Raw genomic sequence first — 25,851 nt, forward strand, 5'->3', positions numbered from 1 at the left:
CCTGTGCCTTCCACGATCTCCTTAGAAGTATTGTCTCACCTGGCGTATATCAGCACGTTGCCATGGAGACGCGTCAATCTCCAAACAAGGTGACGTTTGAAGTCGTCCCTCATCTTAAGAATTACTAGTCAAGAGGTTCGTTAAGTGACGGACTGTCCATGCATTATGCGCACGGTTTGCGCTGGAGTACCTTGTTAGCTCCCGCTTTCACACGCTCAGTAAGCATGACAATACGGTGACGTCGGGAGCAGTAATTAGCTCACTTCCTAAGCTAGTTAGCCCTATACCATGAGGGTTGTACTTGTGGGATCACCAAGCACTTCGACTACGTGTTAAGTGTAACATTGCGTACAAAAGTACACACATGAAGCGATCTTCACATTTCCTGTGGACTAAACTGTCGCGTTTAAAACAAGTGGGGGAAAGTTTTGGTCAGACATTCAGGAGAGAGCAGAGAAGTAAGGCACACGACTGACCGCACGCTCTATACACGATGGCTTTTCTACTAGTATTTCTCTTCACAATATGCACAGTGGTGTTCCAAGGTAAGTGTCATATCGGTTACATACTTCTTCTATATCAGCTGTAATCTTAGAACGCTATCAAAAGAACTTTTGCAAAAGAGGAGGTGCTGAGATGGAGATTTCGGACACACCAGGTTGATTAGAGGTTCATGATAGAAATCGAGATGTCTTTGAAGTCACCATTTTAGTTTTAATTGAATTTCTCTCTGAAAACGAAGAAGTTGAACGTGTCGGAATAAGACCGCTTTAGCATCATTACCTCCGTGAATAGAGGTATTGTTTTCGGTGTGTCTGTGCGTTTGTGTTTCCACTGTCAGTCATTCCATCTACTAGTTTGAGTTGATTTCCATAATGGAAAGATTCTATGTATATGCTAATTGTCATTTTCTGGGAATATGTAATCTGTAACGTAGATTGAAAGGGCTAGAAGACAATTGAAGCGCTTCTAGCAATTTCTGTATGCAATCTCTTAAAAGACGAAGACGTCTAAGATCTGAAATTCATTTAAAGAAGCACACAGGCATCTAAAGAGCACAATAGATAATGAACTTACCTTCTCTGGTCAATGCAACTCGAAACAAGTTTCACTCAAGCTCGTTGCGTTTGTATTAAAGGCAACCAAAGCAATATTAGGGCCCAGAAAATGGAAATAAAAAAATGCTGAAATCTTAATGGTAGTGACATTTATTAACACTGTTTAGCACGTTTTTTCGTAATAACTTCATACTTTGAGCATTTAAAAAAAACGAGCCGTACAATGATCCCCTTAGTTTCGCGAGCCTACAAAAACTCGCGAGCCACAATTTTCAGTGAGTTCTCACATCAAACCGACGTCGTATTTTTGCATCACGGATGTCGCTATACATTGTGATAATGTTGTTTGAACTAATCATGTATAGAAATGAGTAAATGAATTGACTTTCAAAATCCAATTTTCGGGCCCTAATATTGCTTGGGTTTCCTTTAAGCTCAGGGCCTGGTCACATTCGTCGTAAGATGGTCGTAAGATTGCAAACTGAGGGCATTCGTGGGATAGTCGAGGAAATTTTGATGTCTTGGACCCTAGTCGGCGGTTAGTTCTGACATAGTCTGCTTGAAAACCATACGATGTCAAAATCGTACGAGGGTCTACGACGAATATGACCGAATGTGAGTGTAACCCGGAATGTTAAATCTTGATAGAAAACGGTCTTGTACACGTTTTCCCCAACAGTATTTTCTACTAATTTCTAGAAAAATTTCCTAAGGAAAAACTACCTAGGCGATCAGTTCTATACAAAAGAAAGTTAGCCGTTGGCAGAAGTTATTTTGGACATGTTTGGCGACAACGGAAAACCCTCAAACAGTCAACAGGTCGTGACGGACAGTTCGTGCAGACGACAGTATCACCACAAGCACCTCTTAGAACAGCCGTGACCAAATGACGTCATCCTGTCTGGCAGTTAACAAAGGTTGTTGTAAACAGAAGGAAACGTCAACATGTTGTTTGGAATTTGGGAAGTAATCTCTATTCTTGAAGTAGAGGTTCCTCCTGAGTGGTAATCTCAAATACTTCAGAGATTGAAGGAGTCCTAAACTCCAGAGGGGGAAGTACGCACTTGTCTCGTGCGCATCAAAAATCATTCAGTATTTTATCAAATTCCCCAGGTGATCCTCATTCTTCTAATTAATTGAATTAAACAACATCAGCCAATGCCTGCATACAATGTACCTGACAAGGCCTGGCAAAAGTTAGGTTACGCAAAGAATGTCAGGGTGGCTAAGAAAAAAATTGTCTTGTTATATGTTCCTTTATATCTTATTAACAACTGGCCTTGTTATTGTGCTTAGCCCCCCTCATTCATGCCAAAAATATTCACGATGAAGGAAGTGGGTATACGTATAGATACATGGGTAGGGTCTGCAGGGGTTTAGTGAGTTACATATTATTTTACAAAACACACCTTGTGTAATTCACCACAAGCGGAATTCTGTAAAAGTTGGCTGATTTGTGTATTCATTGATACATAATCTAGTGGAAAATAACCCTCTCTTTTGGAGTCTAGGATTCCTCTAACTGGGTATCTCACTGGACTGCGCCAAATAGGCACAAATCGGCACAATCTTTGGAAATCTCTTTTTGATGAATCTTAATCATAGTACACTGGTTCTTAATTCAGTGGGAATGCTGCGATTGCCAATAATGTTATCTTGCATCTGATTTGGACCGAAACTGAGAATATGACATTTCGGGCGCGGCCATTTTGTTTGTAGAGGTCACGTACGTCAGTGTGACCGCAAGGGATGATTGGCGAAAATTCGCAAGATTGCCGCAATTTTCGAGCGCAATTTAGCGCAGTCAAATATCCGTTTTATTGTTATTTTAGCTGGTTACGTAATAGCAACGTAGAAACATCCAACGGTTAGACATCCAGGTATCAAATACGATAAAAAACAGTTACTCAAACAGCTGGATAGATTTTGAAAACACGGTGTATTTATATACAACCAAATACACACATAAGCATTGTTTTGTATAATTAGCATCTCACTATGTCAATCATCAAATTCAATACGCTTACAAGTTATTTCCTTTCTTGTCCTTGACCTGCTGTGCTTATTCCTTGTATTTAACATGATTAAAGGCAAACCTAATGTTGTTAATGGCTCTGTCTCGCCTGATTATATTAATTATCCTCGCGGTGCAGATGACGAGCCTTCTGTGCCTCCCACGCATTCGGAATATGTTCTGTACCATTATGTTTTGTTGTTATTTCTTGTTATGTTTTCATTATGGTGACACTATGTTTGCATTTATTTTTGTCACCTTATTTGTTGTTTATACTTCTTTCAATGTCTTAGTAGCAAAGCGATGTTTACATACAGGTACTCCAAGTCAACCATACAAATTCCAAACTAAATTGCTGAAGGGGAACATAGAAACATGTCTATAGATTTAGTCCAATATAGGGCAGCCATAGGTATGTTCTCTGCTAATCTTACCATCAGACTTCAACGCAAGTGTAATGTGATCTTACATTTCGACATAATCCTCTTAATTGTGCTAGTCTCTATTGTATTTGTATCCATTTTACTAGCTGGGGATATTCATCCTAATCCAGGCCCTGCCAGGGTTAACTCAATCAAATCCTTAAATGTTTTTCATGCAAATGTAAACAGTATTGTTGCCGGTTCAAAGATGGATGAACTGTCTTCTTTGGCAGTTAAGTTTAAGCTTGACATAATTGCTATCACGGAAACGTGGCTTGGGAGCACTGTCGATTCTGAAGCTATTTCGCTTGACGGTTTTCAAACTCCAGTTCGTCGGGATAGAAACAGACACGGTGGAGGTGTTTTGATTTTTGTATCTGATCATATAGCCTTTAGACGTCGCTGTGATCTGGAATCCTTGACTGATGAGTGCATCTGGCTTGAACTTTTCCCCGGCACATTCCGTGTTCTCTTTTCAGCCTATTACAGGCCACCTGGACAAAACTTAGAAACCGTTGATAGTTTTATCGACTCCTTCCAAAATTCTGTCTTCACAGCTGCTTCTTTAAATGTTGACACTATTATCATTACCGGTGATTTTAATGCTAAGCACGGAGCGTGGTGGCATCTGGACCCAAATTCCTCAGCTGGCTCAAAACTGTTCCAGTCATCTCAGATGTTAAATCTTACCCAAATGATTACTGAACCCACGTGCGATCTATCTCGCTCACCCTCACTTATTGATCTACTATTTACTGACGCGTCTAGTCGTGTTCAATCCACGTCTGTTCTTTCACCCCTGTCTGGTTGCCACCACTGCCCTATTATTGCCAATTTCGACTTTGTTATCAAACCCCCTCCACCATACGTCCGCACCGTCTGGGACTTCTCAAAAATTGACTATGCCTCACTTGTAGACTTCTCGACTGATCCGCAATGGCTAGATATATTTTATTGTAATTCTGTTGATGGTGCTTGCAATATGCTAATTGATCTTATTACTCAGACAAAAATAAAATGCGTCCCCCACAGAAATATCACCATCAGACCCCGTGATAAACCATGGATGACATCCAGAATAAGACGACTTATGGGTATTCGTGACAAAACACATAAAAAAGCTAAATTATCTAATACCCCTTCACTCTGGGCTTCTTATCGCAAGATAAGGAACAGACTTGTGAATGAAATAGCTTCAGCCAAATTGAACTATGATACTCGCCTACAAAATTCTTTACTTAACTCTACTACAGGTAGTAAAACATGGTGGCATATAGTCAAAACCATTTATGGATGCAAAATGTCAACTACAATTCCTCCACTTAAGCGCAATGACCATTATATATGTGACTCAAGCGAAAAGGCTTCAGAATTCAACAGTTACTTTTCCCTCCAATCGACAATTGATGATACTAATTCCACATTACCTAATCTTGACTATCTGACCAATGTACGTTTGTTTAATTGTGAAACCACTGCCCCTGAAGTTGAACTATATATTTCCGAGCTGGACACTTCTAAAGCATACGGGTGGGATAACATTGACAACCGTTTTCTTAAAATCATTAGTCCTTACATTTCAGATAAAATTGCCTATGTTTTTAATCTTTCGCTCTGTCATGGAATATTCCCAGAAGTCTGGAAGAGAGCAAATGTTGTACCCATCTTTAAAAAAGGCGATCCTTGTATAGTTTCTAACTACCGTCCCGTCTCGTTGTTGCCTACCCTATCTAAAATTCTTGAAAAAATTGTCTATAAACATTTATACAACCATTTAATGTCTCAAAATCTGTTATATTCTTATCAATCTGGTTTCATTAGGGGAGATTCAACTGTAAACCAGCTTGTCTTCATTACAAACAAAATTCTCCAAGCCTTTGACCAGAACAAGGAAGTCAGAGCCGTTTATCTTGATTTTTCAAAAGCGTTTGATAAGGTTTGGCATAAAGGCATACTCTTCAAGCTTCAACGAAACGGGGTGGAAGGGCCTTTTCTCAGCTGGTTTCAAAGTTACCTCAATGGTAGAAAGCAGCGTGTCGTAATCGAAGGTCAAAACTCTGATTGGTGCGAGATAAGTGCAGGTGTACCTCAAGGATCAGTGCTTGGTCCGCTATTATTTCTCGTGTACATTAATGACATGATACAGGAACTCGAAACTCATCCTTTTCTGTTCGCAGACGATAGCTCCTTGCTCGATGTTGTAGAATCCCCCACTGTATCAGCCATTAGACTCAATTCTGACCTTTCTAAGATATTATCATGGACAAAAGCGTGGCTAATGGAACTCAATCCGTCAAAAACAATCGAAAAGTGTTATTCTACAAAGGCTATACCTCCTCCACATCCACCCCTTTTCCTTGGTACCGAACAAATCGATTCTGTAGACTGTCACAAACACATCGGGGTTCATCTGTCATCTACTATGTCTTGGAATACACATATTTCTAACATGTTAGCCAATGCTTCTAAAAAGGTTTCAACCTTCAGTAAACTTAAATTCAAGCTCCCCCGTGAAGTCTTGGAAACAATATATAAATCTTTTATCCGTCCCCTACTCGAGTATGGTGGCGTAGTATGGCACGGTTGCACTGCTTCAGACTCTCAACTCATCGAACGAATACAATATGAATGTGCTTTAACCGTAGCTGGTGCCATTAGGGGATCCTCGTATACTTCACTACTCGCCGAACTGGGATGGGAAAAGTTATCTGACCGCCGCCATGTTCAGTCCCTTATCCTATTCTATAAAATTATCCATGGACAAACTCGACAATACTTAAGAGATTTGATACCACCCACAGTATCAGATTCCTCTTCCTACGACCTTCGCAATAAGTATAACCTTCAGTTGTTAAAGTGTACCACAACTCGCTTTAAGAAATCATTCATACCTTACGCTACGTATCATTGGAACAACCTTACCTTGGCAGATCGATCATTAAGTCTTCCTCATTTTAAGAAAACAATGATCAAATCTGTGCGCCCTGTATCTGTCCCATATTTCAACACTGGTCCTCGTTACACCTGCGCTCTTCTCACTCGTTTCCGTCTTGGTACTTTCAGTTTAAACTTCAATTTGTACACTCGCAACCTAGTTACCAGTCCTGCTTGTACCTGTGGCCATCCTTGTGAAAGTATTTCTCATTACTTCTTGTACTGCCCTAACTACACACAACACCGTTCCTTACTCTTCAGTAATTTAGAAAATCTGGTAGGTTCAGTCATAAATCTCAATAATCTCTCGGATGATGTTCTAATTCAATTACTGCTTAAAGGCTCACCCTTCCTTTCGAATTCAAACAATGTCAAACTCTTACAGCATGTCCAACTTTTCATTATACAATCCAAAAGATTTGAGTAGTAAACCACCATCCTACCAGTCTTGTAGTACCTGTCCACATATTTATCTGTTTATTGATTTCAATTTTTCTTACATTTAATGATTTCTGTTATGTAGTTTATTTGAGATAATTTGTTGCTCTTATGCTTTGCATGTCCGCACCTGTTTTTTGTCATTTTCAGTATTTGTAAAATTTGTTTTGTTATTCTGTAATGTATTCTGTCGATGACGACATGAAAATAAGCTGTAAGCTTGAGTCTGTCGTCATCATGTCTTGTATGTAAATGTTGCATTAAAAAAAAAAAAAAAAAAAAAAAACCAATACGCTATCTTGAAATACCACACAAAAAAAGTCGCATCATTGAGGTTCTCACAGGATGTCCTCCTTGTAATAAAATCAACATGGCCTTATCATACATAATGTTCTCATCAATTATTCAAATGAGGTCATTCGCATAATTGATCTTTATCGATATTCCTCTCTTTCTCAGTGATAGATGCCTAATGTTTAAAAGTGCTTTCATGCTACGCAATGGATTTAAAAAAATTCATTAATTATGCAACTTAGCTCCTGTTTGGCATAATTAGCATCTTACTATGCCCAATCATTAGATTCACTTATCTTCATACCAATCACTAATCATCATACTTTGTAGATGCTTCAACTCGTTGGAGTATGATTATGTATGTATGTATGTATGTATGTATGTATGTATGTATATATACCAATAATGACAGATAAAACCAGAGTCTTGTTTTTCTATCGCCTTACTATTCATGCGTGCTGTTGACCTTTTGACCTAGATCCCGGGACATCATCTGTGAGTGGGAACCATGCATGCGCATATAATGGAGCAGTGTCAAAAGTTTTCCTCAATGATTATATAAAGTTGGTCATTATTTGCATAATATGCATCTCATTATGTTAATCATCACCTATGGTACCTAATACATATACATAAAACAATGAAAATCCATAAATCCCTGCTTGAGTTATCCTCATCAAAATTTAAAAAAACGAAAAGGCCCACTGCAGTTCTAAGCAAGCCACTGGGGGGTCTGAAAATTGAAAACACGACAAGAGCAATACATGTCAGTGCAATTTATCATTATTTAAGTGTAATCAAGTGTATTAAAGATATGCTATCATTATTGCTAGGAATTGTAATTTTCTGAAGTCCTTGGTACTACATAATTTCCAATATACAGTTGTCATCTTTAACTTGCTGAAGGTTGAAATAGAAATACTCATCAGAACAAGTAATTTTTCACTGTTCTTGCTCGTAGACAACGCTTTCAAGAATGATTGATTAACTCATATGTAGACTGTGAATAACGATTGTTCAGTCTGGAAACGATGAGAAAGGTCCACATCGCCGTAATTGGTCAATATCATCTCGCACAACGCGGCAAACCCCCTAGCGAGGAATGATGGTTATGGTGTTCAACCAGGCAGTAACCACCACCAACTGTCCATCCGGTCCACAAGCAAGCCCCCATGGGTTTTTCATACTAAACACAGTGCGAACAAATTCCCCGCGGCTGGTGAACATGTCTATCCTTCTATTTTTCATGTTGGACACGAAGATGTGACCCGAACTGTCCGTACAGATACCTTTAGGAAAGAACAGTTGACCATCACCGCGCCCTTTGCTACCGAACTGGAAAAGTTTGTATCCATCGCGAGTGTACACCTGGACAGTGCCACGCATTACGTCCGTAAATATTATGTTTCCTTCATTACTGAATGTGACGTAACTAGTTTCTACTCCACGAACCAGTTGAAATCTATTGTATAACGAACCATCGGGTAGAAACACGAAAAAAGTCCCAGGAAAAGCGGCCACAGCGATGATGTTGTTTGGTGAGCTCGCTGCAATGGACGCGGTTTCAGCAGAGGACTTAATGTACATTGTGGATATTTGCTGGCCGCTTTTGCTGTACTGTACTACATATAGATCCTCTCTTTTATTACTTCCCACTACCCATACAAAACCCTTTGCGTCAATCGCTACATCGTGAGGGGAAATATTTTTACCCGCTGCTTCAGTTTTGAAGAGGCGGAGAAAGTCCCCATACTTGTCGAAGACTTGGATCCTTTTGTTGCCCAAGTCTGCCACATATATTTCATTATCAGCAGATACGGCCACTCCACGGGGATAGTCGACTTGTCCTGGGTTTCTTCCCTTCCCACCAAACGTGGACATTTGAGTCACGATTCCACCATAGCTTCCTGAAACCAGTGATTTAAGTAAGTGTTACTTGACATGATACTGGATGTTGGCGCTGAGTATGTATTAATGACTTGTGTATATCTTTTGTTGCCAGATAATGATAAAGGAATAGGCCGGGCTCAAACACTTATCTACAACTCTGCGTTAACCCATACTGGGAAAAGCTCTGTTCGGCGGCCGCTCATTAAGCCTTCTTTAGCTGTTCCATCTCCCTCATTACATTATTTTATATCTACAAACAATTTGAGAAAAGCAAATTATCAGAAAGTCTGCTTAGTACATTTTGTGATCTCAAACCAAATATATGGTTTCGGCCTGTTTCTGCACGTGCCCTTGTACTGTTTGACTTGCCTTCCAATATTCGCTTTCTTGTTTTAGTTTACCATACTCTTTGATATGTGAACAAACGCAGCCTTAACTCTATCTGTTTGCTGGCAGACGTAATCATACTTTGAAGCATAAGTAAGGCCACAGCAAGTAATTCTTATGGATGACATCAGTGCGCTCATTAATTTTCGCCTAATTTCGAAAAAAAAGAAAAAGAAATTTCATTGCCCTCCGACGGTGGTCAACATGCCAAAAATGGGCAAATATGTCGTAAACGTTGACAGTCTAAGGTCTTTCATTGCATATGAATACCCAGTGTAGTTCCTGGCCATGATGGTATGTCACAAGCTGTTTTCTGCGTTTGTTCTAGATATAATGAATTGAGCTGTATAACGTTGGGTAACCTAAATTCGGGATTTTTCCGATAATGGTTGACTGAAATCAATCTAGCAGAACAATAAACCATCTTTTTTTTCTATTATTCTGTCAGTATCATGTACTATCTTTGCACTAATCATATATATGGTAGATTTTGTCTCTAGTCGTGCTGACACCATAATATTTCAACTTGAAACTACCGTCCGCCGCAAGCACAATTACGGTGCTGTCGGACAGGGGGGCACATTAATTCGGGAGAGAAGATTCGTCTTGAATATTTTACCGCTAATCACATTTTATACAGCAGCTATTCGTTCCATCCTTGGCTTGAGGAGAGTGCTATGGATAAAGACGTGTCCAAGTAAAAAAATACACGAAAAAACGGCCGTACTGTACACATCAGGCCTTCGGTAACATCCCGTTTGTTGAGTCGGTAGAACGTCACTCAAAGTCGATCCCCACCGTCATGGCAACGTGTACATTATTCATGGGAAGTTAGCTGGATGCCGTAGCAATGGTTATACTACTATGTCCATGTGTTCCTTGTTGTGTTAGGAGCAAACTTTGAGGAAAATATCGTCTTTAGTCCACTATCACACGCAACATTTAGACAAAAAAGTGTTCCTCACAAACCTTTGTCGTCTGCTTGACGACAGGATTCTGGGTAATAGTATGGCGGCGGGAAAATACACGTGCCGTAGGTTGTAGCAACAAAGAGGAGTTTTGACGATTGATCACACTTAGCATCCAGTTACGTATACAGGTTAGCAAAAGAGATTGTAATAAGTTGTCTTGTAAATAATTGTGTTTAGCAGGCAGGAGATGTGACATTTGCCTTATAAACCAGCGAACAACCGTGCAGTGTGGTTCTCCCACGAAGCCCCCAGACTCTGTCAATAAGGGACGGAGAGTTTTTGACGTCGCCAACTTCTAATGCATGGTTATCGAAGCTTTTCAGACAGTGTTCTGAATACGTTAGTCTGTCAAGTTTGCATTTCTAGCGGTATTACTGATGTTGCATCTAGCAAATATCCCTAAATACCCCGTTTTCGAAAAATCCCGACTTTAAGTACCCCACGAATTTATGTTACCCAACGTTACACATCATCAAGAACAGTTTAATGTTGACAGTCTAAGGTGTTTCATTGCATATGAATACCCAGTGTAGTTCCTGGCCATGATGGTATAACAAGCTGTTTTCTGCATTTGTTCTAGCAAGGACATTATATAATGTCCTTGGTTCTTGTTAATTGAGCTGTATACACAAGGTGCTTCAGCGCATATGAATACCCAGTGTAGTTGCTTCAGATGATGGTGCAACAAGCTCTTTTCTGCATTTGTTGTAGTTAGTCTATTAAGATGCATACACATCTACAAAGACATATTTACTGTTGAATCGAGGTTTTATATTATATATAAAACCTCATTGGGTTAAAAGACCTGTTGTTCATGATATCATATGTTGTCGCCGAAATTCTTGCTTAACAAGATTTATGATCTCAAAATTTGAAAATTTAGGAATCTTGTTTTTTTTGCCTGCCTTGTTTTTTTCGCCCTATCTCATTAGTTTTGGAATCTGCGGAGGATGTCATCCACAAAATTTACTTGCTGTGGCCTAATGATAACACAAGCAATGAAAAACGAAACTGAGCACATAGAAGACGCCACTAAACCAGAAAGACGCAGAAAAGCAGGACACATACATGTATCTATCTGCTCGAAGATCTATATTTTCAGTCTCTTTGCTTGTCTTTGAAGATGCCTTACCTGTAGAGATGGATGCTGTAACAACACCGTTGGTCCTCACAGATAGGGTCGGGTCGAATGGCATCGTCATCTGGTGGGAGGACATCTTTGACGTTGATGTAAAAGTCGTTTTGACAAAAGCCGTTGTGGTAGAAGTCGCATTCGTAGCATTTTGGGTCAGCATCGGCGCTAGGTCCGTGCTTGGAGTAGAACCTACAAATCGTACAATCACCTCATAAACATAAATCTAGCCAAGTTCAGAATTAACAGGTGGGACGAGGAAAAATATCTATAGCAAATTGAACAATGAGATAAAAAGAAGCAAACATAATGCGTACGTTAAAATAAAGGCGTGCAGTTCTATCCGTGCTTCAAACCAAAAGTCAAAGGAAATATCGATAAAGTGATAGGTGGTTGAAAAGAGAGGGGAAAGCGTCCCCTGGTCATTGTAGTGATTTGTTTTTGTGTGTGATATCTTCCCTTCAAGTCGCTTACCCCATCCCACCAACTTTTATAATCATATTAACTGATCATGAGTTTACCCTCTGAGCTGTAGAAGGCTGGTGAGCGTGTGGCACCTCGTGTGTTGTTTATAGTTCCTATCTGTAATGGAATGATATTTCTGTTTTACGATTGTTGTTTCTCTTGTGATAACCAGCCGGGCTAATTGATAGGTGCACCGGTGGTTTACAACTGGACCAAGCGTGGTCAGCTGTTCATGAAATGATATCTATCAGTTATCTAGTGTACGGTAATACCTGATTAAGCGCTGCTCAACTTAAGCCCCCCCCACCCCCACTGGACCCGCGGCACGCTGGCGTCGCTGCGTCCTAAACGGGATTTGTGTTACGCTTTACTTTATAATGGGAATATCATTCAAAACCTATAAGTATGACCGAAAAGACAACAAAACACAAAGCCTAAAAAGATTCGTTTTTTCTTGTCGATTAAATTCGTTGAGTGCTTTGTCAATTCGATCGACCGCAGCGACGCCAGCAGCGTGCCGCGGGTCCAGTGAGAGGGGGGCTTTAGGTACTAGGCGTCCTCCCAATACAGAAGGGAGCTCTCAAAATGAAACGCACAGTGGAACAAATCAAAGAAAGTTTCATTGAGTCCATGGTTCATCATTGTGGCAACTGTACTGCACATGCGCATGTAGGTATGGACAATCAACTTGACATATAACATTGAATATCACGCTTAAGTAAAAAAGGGCCCTTGATGTAATACATTCAGAAGAGTCAAAGAAGTATATTACGTTCATGACAACAAACATAAAAGACATAGGCTTGCCGTTTGAGCATCCTGCTTGTCGTTTAAATTCAAGCCAGCGATGATCCCGCTGAAGACCAATAACGCCAGGACGACAAATGTTCTTACAGTAACACCCACTCGTCGACTTGAATACTCTGATAGAACAAATGACGTAAAAATATCAAAACAAGAAAGAAGAGACGGCTCTTTTGAAATAGAATTAGTCATTAAGATTTACAGAAGAAGAAGAACTTTATTGCGCGACAATTGTAGCTGGTACAATGTATGGCAACTTACATACATGAGAATTGAGCTATTGCTAATTGTTGACAAATATAGAGAACTAATCTAATCTATGGCTAACAGTAAAAATAATCTATAGAATAATGTACATGCTAACGCTCTAAAATACAATATGTTGCTAACAGTATGCTGTGTCAGGAATGTATGATATTGTCTCGTTTTTGCACACAGTTATGTACAAATTTGCCTACATAGGCGGATATATGAACAGGGCATGATAGTATCATGTTACAGTACAACTACAATTATTTCTCAATTTAATCTGTTAATGTGGAAACAATGAAAAGTCAGAAAGCCAATTAAGCCAGGAAGGAAACCTTAATGCAAGAATACTTTGAACTAGGGAAAACAAAGGAAATCGGTGTAGCAGATACATGGGAAATGTCTTCATTTTAATCTATTGCATGCTAGACTTACGTGTTACTTATAGTCAAGCAGAATACCAAATCTTTAGGTACATGTATCAGAAAGAGAGCAATGCCTTGAAATGAGAAAAGCACTTACCAATAGCTGCTTGTTGAGGAACGTTTGGCATGTGCATCGCGTTTGGGATGAGGACGTTTGGAATGGAACTCGGGTCTTGATGAGGAAGTGTCCTCCAGTGGTGGTGTCGAATTCTCCGTACGTCACTGTCGTTTGGGACAGAGGCTGATGTGTCAGCATCATTCATGGGCGTGGCACGTCGTGTTACATCAGTCATGTCACATTGGCACATGTAGGCGACAACATATGGCGTGATATCAACGTCACCAGATGCAGTATGGTATGACCTTCTGTTGCCATCTGCATCATCAATTTCATGGGATATTTCATCCTCATCATCTTCCTGATGTCTGACAGCGTATGGCGTACCGCCACGATGATTCTCATCATGTGTCTGATATCTGACAGCGTATGGCTTGATGTAAAGATCGTTGTTAGCAGGTCTGGAGGTGGATTTAGGACACACAGACGGAACAGTGTTTACTTCTACAGTGGCATCACGAGTTATATAATCTATGTCTTTGTTATCCGCTTCAGCATCACTTGTGAGTTCGTTATTGTCACCGTCATGGTGTGTAGCTGTCAACGGTTCGATGCTTGAAGTGCCATCGCTGTTAGTCGGCCTGTGTGTGGCTTCAGAGCAGAGCTCGTTCATCTTTTCTTGGTTGCCGGCGTTCTGCGGGTATTCGATATCAGTGCCGGTGGCGTTTGGCGCGTACGTCGGATTTGGGCTAGTGTCATTTTGCGAGTACATCAAATCAGGGTTTAGGGTGTCCCGGTCACACTTCGGACTTCGGGAAAGTGCACCCGAAGAATGTCGAATGTCATGCATGTTGCTGTCATCCCCAACAAAGTCTGACATGCCAGCATTGTTTCCGGATCCGTCACTTCCGTCCTCAGCTGTGACTTCATTCGCCGCAGACAGGTCGGGATAATGATCGCCGTCGGTATTTTCATGACAGCTACTAGTATTAGGGATGGAGCGATCGCCATGCCTGTCACCTGGCCAGAGGGTACAGTCAGTACTTACACTTGCTTGCTTCATATTGGTTTGGAGAGGATCGCCCTTCAGTCGTCTGGATGTGACGTCGGAGGAGAGTTTTTCAGCCATTGTTTCAGCAGGTCTTGGCGATATGGCGGTTGTGTGTCGTTCTGATACAGAGGTGCGATTTCTCCGGGCTATATAGCAGCACGCTTGTTACATCAAACAGACTGCCACAGCGCGCGTTAGCCGATGTTGGTAATCCTGACATTTCACTGGGCTCAGTTTGCTTCTGAAGACAACTGAGTTTGAGGATTGATATGGATCAGACTCCACAGTGAATTTGTCTGTTACTGATTGCATTTTCACATCAATAAGCGTGGTTAAAGGTCTTTCTATTTCAAAGTTTAGATCTAAACACTACATTCAGTACCGAAAAGCCCCCGGGATATCGGTGTAAGTCCCTAAAGCTTAGCAAAGCACATCTAAACCGGTGATTGTCTAGATTCTGTTCGAAACTTTGCCTCTGGCGCACTAAAGTTTGCGAAAGCGAATGTAAAGGTTTCATTCTACCAACTTATTTGGTCTTATGCTATGGATTTATGCACTGATATATTGGTAATATCATCTGGCAAGGAATTAAGGGTTAATGACCTCATAACGCCTGGCCATGTGCTATAACCACCGAATAAAACCACCGAGTGAGCGACCCATATAGAAGTAGACAATTCCTTTATGATGCATAGATCCCTTATACTATTAAGAATACATTTCAGAATTTACATTTGTCCTTTTTGAACAGAATATGATAGATTTCATTGAAAATTTCCACAGATAATATTTAATAACTTTGCAATCTTGGCATGTCAACTCTTTCTCAAATCTATTATCATCATTCCTCCCTGCTGGGTGTCATTCTGATTGGTCAATGCTGTGGGCGGCTCCACTTACAGTTCCGCCCGTTTAGATTTGACTTGGTTTATTCTTTTTTGTCCTATGCTTACAAAAGATGTGATTTATTCTAAGATAGCAAACATTTTTGGGAACAAATAAACATCATACGAATGTTAACAAAAATATAACCTCCCCCTCGACATGATGGAACGGTCGAACGGGTGTGTTATTGTGTCATAACACATCGGCAATGGAGGCTTCTGATTGGTCGACGCCATCTGGCTATGTGATAATAATGTCTATGGTGTTCGAAAACGCAGTAACCACCACCAACTGTCCATCCGGTCCACAAGCAAGTGTACTGGTTGTACGGGGGGGGGGGGGGGGGGGTACTGGCGGCCGTGCCAACAAATTCCCCGCGGCTGGTGTACATGTCTATTCTTTTATTTTTCATGTTGGACACAAAGATGTGACCCGAACTTCGGGTCTGATCAGTTCACCTTGTCCTGCGTCCGTAAAAAGGATGTTTCCTTCATTACTGAATGTGACGTCATCGCTTCGTACTCCACGAACCCGACTGGAATATGTTGCATAATGAGCCAACGGGTAGAAACTCGAAAACAGTGTTAGGTTTCACGGCCACAGCGATGTTGTTGATATTTGGTGCCGTTCTCTGCAATGGCCGTCGTGTCAGCGGAGGACTTAATGTAGATTTTGCATATTAAAAGTACTATAACGTTTCGTGTTGAGTTTAGTACGTGGAACTGTTAGAACAAGTATGTATACGTGTCATATGAGGAAGAGTCTTTTACTATCATTATGTAAAACAGTCTCTGGTGTCTTGGTCTCATTGAAGAAGTTTTCTATTCGGGTTTATTTGAGTCTGCCCGATGTAAAACATACTCCAACGGTCCAACCAGAGTTCCACGACTTCATACCTTCGCTGAATGATATTAAAATTACATGGTCGGCTCTGTGTGGCAGGGACTAATGAAACTCTCTGAAGTAGCCTATCCGTTCTCAGTCACTGATAAAAGATAGTAGATTCTACCTGAAACATTTGACTCTTTGGAGAATTTTGATACTAGTAACCAGTTGCTTGATTTAGTTGATTTTCTACTATGTAATGTTCTACCTGGATGTCTAACCTTCATTGACGTATCCTCTTGTTAATGCATTTTTGCTCACAATTAGAAAAATGATTTTTAAAAACGGTTCTGCTGCAGTACCAAGGTCACATACCAGGGGGCCCAAAATCGACACCTATCTACATACCAAATATCATCATAATCCATCCAGAGGTGCTTGAGTTATGCCGACTACAAAAATCCGGAAACACAAGGAGACAAACAGACCCAAAACAACATCTCCTTTTTTCATGGAGATAATTAAAAAACTGCATCATGCAATTTGTCAATCTTGTTGTACCTATGTATAGGTGCACGGGGACAACTGACCTTTGACATGGCGCCTCCCGTCCAATGGGCGGCTGTTGGTACAGACTACACCCTCCAGTGTCTGGCGAGCATCCCGGGGGACTATGCTGTCAACGTCTACTTCAAGGAAGGACTCCTCATCGACACTGAAGGTGCGCATGCGCCTCTTTTAGCGGGTAGTTCACGGGACTGCGCCAAATTTCGAAAGCAATTCGCAAAGTGGCGCATACCGGCGCCAATCGGCGCGAATTTGCCACCTGAAATTGCGATTTTTCAGTCTAGAAAAAAATAGAAATTGACAAAATGGTGCAAAGTGGCACAATCAATTTTTTTTATAAATCTGAATTAGTGTATAATGTTTTTTTTACTAAAAGTGGCAAAACTGCGATTTCTAATAAAGTCATCTTGTATCTAATTTGGAGCCGAAGCTGCGTATGTGACATTTAGGGCACGGCAATTTTGTTTGTTACTTAACACGTGCGTCGTAAAGTCGCAATTTTGCCGCATTCAAGTGAGACAACCTCTTTTACTCGGCCTTTCTATACAATATAGATTAAAATCGCCAGGTGTCTCACTATAACTACCTCACTTCAGTATCTAGTGCTACTTGACTATGTCTAACATATAGTTCAGCATAGTGTGTAGTCGTAACGGGAAACTAGCCTAATATCCTCCGCCTAATGATTCCACTTGACATTTTTTTTTATAATCCACAGTGGATCGGTACCGGATAGTTGAGGAAGGTCTTACCATTCTGGATGTGGGGAGGGGGGACGGAGGGAACTACACATGCGCGTCCCAAGGAGCCATCGACTTCACCATACAGGGGCAAACCTTCATTCAACTCATCGTGACAGGTACATTATGTTTGTTTGTTTGTTTGTTTGTTTGTTTGTTTGTTAAAGAATCAATCATCGTCCCCAGAGTGAAATGTTTATTACTCCGTGAACGAAGGTACTGCTTTAGTTGTGCCTGTCCCTGTTTATTTGTCAGTGTTTCCATGATATGTATTTGACATTTGCCACGTTCGCCACAGAGTGGCAGGAAGTGAAGGTCAGTGTTGCCAGAGTGACCGTGAGGAAGTGAACTTCAGAGTGCCAAAATGTAGTATTTTTTGTTCGACCTTTTGGGGAAAACTGATCCTATCTCTCTACTCCCCAGACATTCCAGGTCATGGGGTCAGTGGAAGAGTTTACTAGTTTAAAATGGTCTTCTTTGTTTTTTTGCGTTTTGTCGCCTTCGCGACAAAACGCAATAAGATGGCTCTTACCTTGCTTGCAGTCCTGCCGCGCCGTCCTGCTGAATGGTACTTGGTTCAACACTGCGTCACACACAATAAGACCTTATATGGCAAGAACGTCCTAAATTCTTGTATAGCCGTTGCCTTATATGGCAAGGGAGCAAGAAAAGTCAGGCAGGCTTGATTTGCATGACACATAGGATCTTAGGAGGGCGACCGCATGTAACTGCTACAACTGTTCGGAAATATCATTGCATTGTGGTTTCGGACTTTGATATCCTGAAAGATGACCATATTGCATCTATACCACAAGATTGCAGAAGAAAAAAAAATGATTTCGTCAAGAAAACGACCAAAAATCGACATAAATGATACCATGTAGTGAGTTTAAAGCATTATGTACACTGGCAAATGGAACATACTACAACGTAGCTCAACTGGATAGCGTCGTAGTGCTTCGGATCCGGAGGATCCGGGATCCAGTCCGAGGAAGGATTTTTTTTCTTTTTAGATATTAAATAGCAAAAATATATATTAATATTATATTAATCTATCAATACCATATTCATGAATATCATATTTTTATTTTTTTATTAATAAATAAATAAATATTTCATTTTTGCTATTTTTAGATATTCATTTAATATATACAAGGCCTTTGTCTCATGAACAGGACTTCATAGATTCCAAACCCGGCATTCGAATTTTTCTGTTTATTGTAATGGAAAATACCAAGCAGCGGCTCCTATGCGCGGTAAGATGATTCTTGCAAAACACTCGCCACTTAACTTCTATTCCCGATGTAAACAGAAGCTCTTGATGTTGTTTGCAAAACAGCGATCCTTTGTTACAGTAGCAAATGCTCCATTGTTCAGTATCGACTTCATTCAGACAACACGGACGTGGAAAGTGACGCCGCTCGGCACAAAAATATGGGAATTTTCATGAATTTTAGCAAAATTATCCAGGAAAATAAGGAATAAATGTTGCAAATGCGGAAACCAGAATAATAAGGATGAGGTAGCTGTTAATTGGTTTGAACACTTGTTTGACATTTGGTAGTCATTTTAGATAGACCCTTAGCTGTTATTAACTTCTATTTCACTTAATTACCATAGTGCTGATGATTCAATGGTGCTTTTTCAAATTGTATGTTTTATTTAACGCTATGTACATAATTACATTGATAGCTTTTATAATGAGCCTATTGTACATTTTAGAAATAATTACAAGTTGTAGGCCAAGACCAGCTTTTTCAAAAGCACTTAAGTTAAGTGCCGTAACTTCAAAATTGCTTTCCCCAATCTGCCTTTCTCTATTAAAACAGTACTCCTTTCCCAAAATGACAATTTTTCTTATAGACTCAACAGCCCTTGAGTGACTTTCTCTGGCAGATTTTACTTCAAGAAAAGGGAAAAGACAATTCACACTCATAAACGTAGCCAAAACGCCAGCTTTTTTGAAAAGCACTTGTTTTTGTTGTTGTCGTCTATCGTGTTAGGCCCACCATCAGCACCAGAGGTTCTAAGATTCTCTTCAGTCGGCACGGACTCTCTTGACGTGGAGGTGTCAGCTCCGGAGGATGACGGTGGATCGCCCATCACTGATTACGTCATCCAAATCCGCCAATCAGAGCAGGAGGTCGAATGGCGGGAGTTCGTCAGCCAGACTGGTATGGTCAGACATATAACCTCCATGGTCAGACTCTGGCCATATTTGCAAACTCGTTTAGGGGACTGTGCAAGGAGAACCCTAGGCCACTCGAGTAGCGTTTTTTATCAGGAAACCTCCGCTCCCAAAGTCAAGTCGACTACGAAAACTAGTGTGTAAACCGGGCCTTTGACACAAGATTGGCGAACATTGTCACATTAATATTTTGCATGCAGTTCTAAAACTAAAAACGTGGGGGCGCGATTATTTGCTCCCCATGATTGAAGCGCACTTCTGGGTACACGGACTGAAATACACTTCAACTATTGACGTGGTAACATTCGTCGTTGGTCGCTGTACGGTTCTGCTGCTGTAGAATTTTCAAGCAGGCTGTGACGGAACCAATTGCAACCGCCGGAAATTATCCAAGACAGCCTCTTTCTGTATCAAGACAGCAGAATTATGACTACGCCACATGTACGACTATCACAAGAATTAGTTTGCGACCGTACGACGATCGTGCGACGAATGCGTTCGCGCCCAGAGTATCACAGTGCTCTGCAGGTATACCGAGTCCCCAAAATCACTTTGCATTATGATACAATTTGAACGCGTTGTGATGTTCTGTCAACCATCCAGCCTATTTCCTACCACTGATGGACATTTTGTGTGTTTTTGATACAAGATAAACCAATGATATATTCCGAATTTTCTGAAGCATACCGAATCTTCTGATTTAAAATCTCATATGTGTTTTACACCGTTTATCGGGAAGACGAAGAGCCTGTACGGGAAATTAAGGAAATGGAGTGTCAAGAAAATTATTATTGATTAATATCTAATAGATGCTAAACTCTACAATCAACATATAATGGTCCTATCAATATATGTCGTCTCGGGAATTCTTTTGTTGCACAAATTGTCCCATTGATAACGCTGCTATTACAGGAAATATCGGTTTGGCAAAAGCCTAATAGTAAGTTTACGGCAATCAGGAACTGGAGTATAAAGGCTTTGTCATGACTTCTTTTCAAATACGGATGAATGAGTATTGGTTTTCTGTGAGGTTTCCGGATTTACGCCGTTGGGAACATCTATCTATCTGCCGCTACGAGGGCGATCAATAAGTTCTGGGCCTCACCAAGAATAAGGTGCACAACTCTGAGGTCGGGACATAATTATAAAGAATGCAGCCCTTTTATATGAATGTCTATGAAAATTCAAATCGTCATGATCATTACTTTGCACGAGACACATAGCAACGTTAGGTAAGAGAGAGAAGAAAAAAACATGGACAATTGAGCTGCGACCTGAGGTGTGCTGGCCAACTTGCTCTGATGAAAGTCAGATACCCACTTCTTTCTAGTTAGAAAACGAAGGAAATCCTCATCAACTTTGTGACATTTTGTCTTCGAAACATTCATTACATTAGAAAATTACACAGCTCTGATCCCTTGTTTTTCTCGCCACTTACCTTCTGATTTTCAAAATGACGCCGACTGGAAAATAACGACCACATTGAAATTTGGTGCATTTTGATAAAAGACTTCTATACTATACACTTATGCCCTGAAATTTGAGATGTGCAGCTTAGTTCTTGGCGATGCCCAGAACTTATTAATGATAATCATTAATCACCACCTCCCGTTGTGGAATAGATACTACAATAAATCTCTGTTTCCATTATTGACAGCTGGACCAGTAGAGATAACGGGTTTGCTGGCGGCGACCACGTATGAGTTGCGTGTGGCTGCGGTCAATGCCGACAACGGACAGGGACCGTTCTCAGCGCTGGAGACGATTACAACACTGGGTAAGCAGACAAGGGGAGGGACCCCCAAATGTACTTTCCAATGCAACACATGGTTAAGCCATCAAAAACAGTCACTTTAAAACACACGTATCTACATTTCAAACCTCAAATCTTTACCACCCCTGCAAAGCTGGATTTGTCAGGTTGCTTTAGGTAAAAAAAGCAGGAGGTCAACTCCTGCATTTTAACGAGCTAAAGCCAGAAGTTTCAGATGAGACCAGGATTTCACCCCCCCCCCATCCTAATATACCAGTCCAACCAGAAGAGAAGGGTTCAGAGGTCAATCCGAGATCAAAACATGCCAAAGATCACCTATATTGGCCAGATTTTTCAAATACACATTCGTCTGTCCTCCCTAGCAGAAAACTGGACCATTCTGAGCAAAATTTGCCCAGGAAAAAAAATATTTAAAAAAAAAGTAAGCAACTCATTAGCTGGTCCCTCCCCACAATAGCAGTATGCATGGCGTTCTAGATTATTTACCTCCGTGTACGGAGGTCTTGTTTTCGGTGTGTCTAGATGTTTGTGTTCTTGTGTGTTCGTAGTTACTTCAACACACTGTCAGTAGAGTGGCAGAAGGTGAGTGGGTTGATGGTGTCGCCGTAAAAGTAAGAATTTTTAGGGAGTGACAGGAAGGAGAGTTCAGAGGTGGTAGAACTAGTCGTTTAGCACACATGACAGACAATCCAGGTCATGGGGTCAATGGAAGAGGCTACTAGTTTACAGTGAGGTATTGTTTTTGGTTTGTCTGTCTGTGTTTTCGCAGTTACCTATTTTCCATATGCTAATCAAGCTCACCGTAGAGTGACATATGTAATATGGACATATATAATGTTAATCAAAATCTTATTTGCATAACATCTTATTTGCATCAAACAAGGGACACCCGGCTTTACGTCCCATCCGAGAGGATGTCTCGAACCGAAGCTAGGTACTCATTTCCAACTTAGTCAGAGTAAGGAAACTATGCAGGACTTGGTCAGAGTTAGCAACTTTGTGTAAAGTACCTTTTACTTTTCCAAAGCAGGGGTTAGAACCCAGAACCTTTAGATTCCACAAGACCACCTTGCCCCCTTTCACTGGACCCGCGGCACGCTGGCGGCGTCGCTGCGTCCTAAACTGGATTTGTGTTACCATTGACTTTACAATGGGAATATCATTCAAAACGTACAAGCATGACCAAAAGGACCATAAAACACACAAAGCTTAAAATGATGCGTTTTTGTCGATGAAATTCGTTGAGTGCTTTGTCAATTCGATCGGCCGCAGCGACGCCGCCAGCGTGTCGCGGGTCCAGTGAGAGGGGGGCATAAGGATTCTGACCTCAGTGCATATTTTTCTACCCGACAGATGACGTGACCAGGGCTCCCTTGGAATCATCTACTGTTGTCAACGCTTCTGCCATGGTTCCAACCGCCGACACCTACAACACGCCTCCACCGCCTGACTCGCCCATGCCCGTGGTGTGGATAGTAGTTCCCACACTGGTGGCTGTGACGTTGGCAGTGACCGGGCTGGTTGCGTTTGGCGTACACAAGAACGTCATACACGTCAGGCCGGGACACAAAGTCACAGACATAGAGAGAAGTGCGTAGAAGCAAGGTTAACCTCCTCGGTAGAAGCATTCATTATCTCCATGGTAGAAGTGTGCGAAACAAACTGGATTTATTTAGCTCGGAAACCATACCCTCGGTGGCTCCCCGATATCTCTACGGCGTTGGGAGTGACCCCCGCCCGCCCAGACAGATTAGCCCGCTCGGGGTGTCGAAAGTAGGGTGGCAGCGGAAGTAGAAAGGTAGCTAAGTAGACAGGCTATCAGAAACGGTTCAATAAAGCAGACTTGGCCCGGTGAAACACCCCTAAGCCGACCCCTAGAGACTGGGACCAGGCTAGATTTATTGGACACTGAAGAAGAACGTTGAGACCACCAGAAGATGTCATCCAGTACAGTAAAGCCCCCGTCACACATGAAACAAAGAAGCGAGTAGAACAGTCTCCTGGCCCCCGGGATTCGAACCCGCGCCGAAACCGGCCTGCCAGATCACAGGCGTCACGCCATAACCACTAGGCTAAAAGGCTAAAAGGTCTAGACCAGTTAGATTGGTCAGTTGAACCCCACTGTTACACACATGTAGTCGACCATGGGATCCCGGTTGGCCGACTATACATTTTGAAAAATCAAAGTTATGTTCTGCTTGGGTGCGACCAGCGGAGCAAACTGGAGTTAGAATACGAGGATAGATTCAAGTCTACTCCCAACCCTGCGCCGATTTTGGTTGGGGAACGGTCGGGAGCAAAGTCGTGGGAAGGTCCTGAATGTGTGACAGGGATTTAACAGTCGACATGAAAGGAATTATGTTACTAGCAGGCATATCTTCGAAATATGATGCCAATATCTGTCTGAGAAATTTGTTCATCAGTTTTCAACTATGTACATTTGACCAAGTTTTAGAATGCAACGAAGTGGTGTAAAGTCAGAAAGTTGTATACACGTCTGCCACGAGATGTTTTTCTTGCCTTTGAAGAAGTCGAGGTTGTTGTAGATACTAGTGCTTAAGTTGTTTTCAAGTAAGGTACACTGTTAGGACTAGCGGTCACGCACCCTTCGTAAACGCACTGAGAAAACCGCGCTCTCTGGTAACTCCCTTGTTTTTCAATATATCTGTTTCAGTTTACCAAATGTCACATCGTTTGAAGATGGTATAGACTATATACTAATATAGTAATAAGGGGTCCAATGAGAGGCGGGCTTTAATAGAGTTGTTGTTTTCGTTTTGTTTTTCAATGTATCTGAATTTACCAAATATCACATTGTTTGAAGATAGTATAGACTATATACTAATATAGTAATAAGGGGTCCAATGAGAGGCGGGCTTTAATAGAGTTGTTGTTTTCGTTTTGTTTTTCAATATATCTGAATTTACCAAATGTCACATTGTTTGAAGATAGTATAGACTATATACTAATATAGTAATAAGGGGTCCAATGAGAGGCGGGCTTTAATAGAGTTGTTGTTTTCGTTTTGTCAGTAAACGTTTGTGATAAGTTTTAGTGACTTCTTTAAATAGCTATTTTCTTTATATCAGAATTAAATATCGTGTTTTGCCGGGTGCATTCTTTTGTTGTTTGTCTTGTGTTGGTGATACTTGCAGAGTTTGGTAGATATAGACACATTTGCCAAATAAAAGTAAATTCATAACGAGTCATCGAGTTAGGTCATGATAAGTCATGCTTAAGTCATGCGTTGCTTTAAAGTTGTTGATAATAGAAAGTACTTAAACATTTCGCATAAATCCCTTGAACATTAGTCATAAGAAAATAAGTAACTATTGTGTATCAGTCAAGGCGTAGTCCTCCACATTTCAAGTGCCCTGAAACCCAAAACAATAGGAATCTCTTCATAACTAATTGTTAAAAGTTAGTTAAAATCCTCCCACACCATAAGGTGTATAGCGCGGTGCCTATCCCCGTTTCATAGCCCTGGGCCACACTGTGGTGCAATCACTGCAGCAGGGGGCTAGTCCACTGGCAGTGGAGTGTGTTTAACTTCCATACTGTTTTATAAGTATGTACCATTTTTATAAAGTCTTTGGTATGACTCAATGCTCCTCTTGTCTAGAGGTGTCCTACCCGGGAGTTCAACTCGGGCCTTCTTGTTCCAAGTAATCAAAACCAGATGTGGTAAGTAACAGAAGCGCAGACAACTACACCACAGGGACACCCCCTTTGATAACTCTCATCCGGAAACTTGGCTACAACCTTTGACAACTTGACACACCAAAGCAACTGTTTTGTAGCCTCCTTCGCGGACTTCTTGGAGGGACTTGGGTCAGGTTCCCGGCTAATGCCGGGCGGGGGAGACAGTTTCGCCACGGCCACATATATGAAAATTGCGAATCAGCGCTCCCAAGAAAAAACCGCCGGCGCTCGAAGAAGTCTGCGAAGGAGGCTAGCCGTTTCTCGTCATTTGTTCAAAGACGCTGAATCATGTTTATGAGGTGGTACTTCAGCACGCGCTACCGCAAATTCCTCCTCCATGTTGTCACAGTACAGGATCAAAGCAGCTTTGTTGTTTCTGGTGCATGAAAATTGTTATTCTACAACCGTTTGTCACATTTTAGTGTTTGTTTTGCACTGGACACTCGAAGAACCATCTAAGTGTCCCTAATCTCGTAAATAATCTGAAGTAGCTGTTTACTTCGTTCCGATGCGGTCACAAGAACGAAGGAACGACGGGCTACAGTGGCCGATTTAACGGACTAATCTAACATGTTAGA

General features: G+C 41.2%; 1 protein-coding gene across 1 annotated transcript; it reads left to right on the forward strand.

Annotated features, from left to right (window-relative positions):
* Positions 1–37: 37 nt before the first annotated feature.
* Positions 38–24,679, forward strand: LOC136432207 (contactin-1a-like). The gene is made up of 6 exons (XM_066423250.1): positions 38–545; positions 16,874–17,023; positions 17,588–17,728; positions 19,613–19,783; positions 21,455–21,574; positions 22,925–24,679. Exons 1-6 carry the CDS (start codon positions 494–496, stop codon positions 23,167–23,169), a joined length of 879 nt encoding a protein of 292 aa, XP_066279347.1. The 5' UTR covers positions 38–493; the 3' UTR covers positions 23,170–24,679.
* The last annotated feature ends 1,172 nt before the right edge of the window (positions 24,680–25,851 follow it).

The sequence above is a fragment of the Branchiostoma lanceolatum genome, chromosome 4 (assembly GCF_035083965.1).
Source record: "Branchiostoma lanceolatum isolate klBraLanc5 chromosome 4, klBraLanc5.hap2, whole genome shotgun sequence".
In the NCBI taxonomy this organism is placed as follows: Eukaryota; Metazoa; Chordata; class Leptocardii; order Amphioxiformes; family Branchiostomatidae; genus Branchiostoma; species Branchiostoma lanceolatum.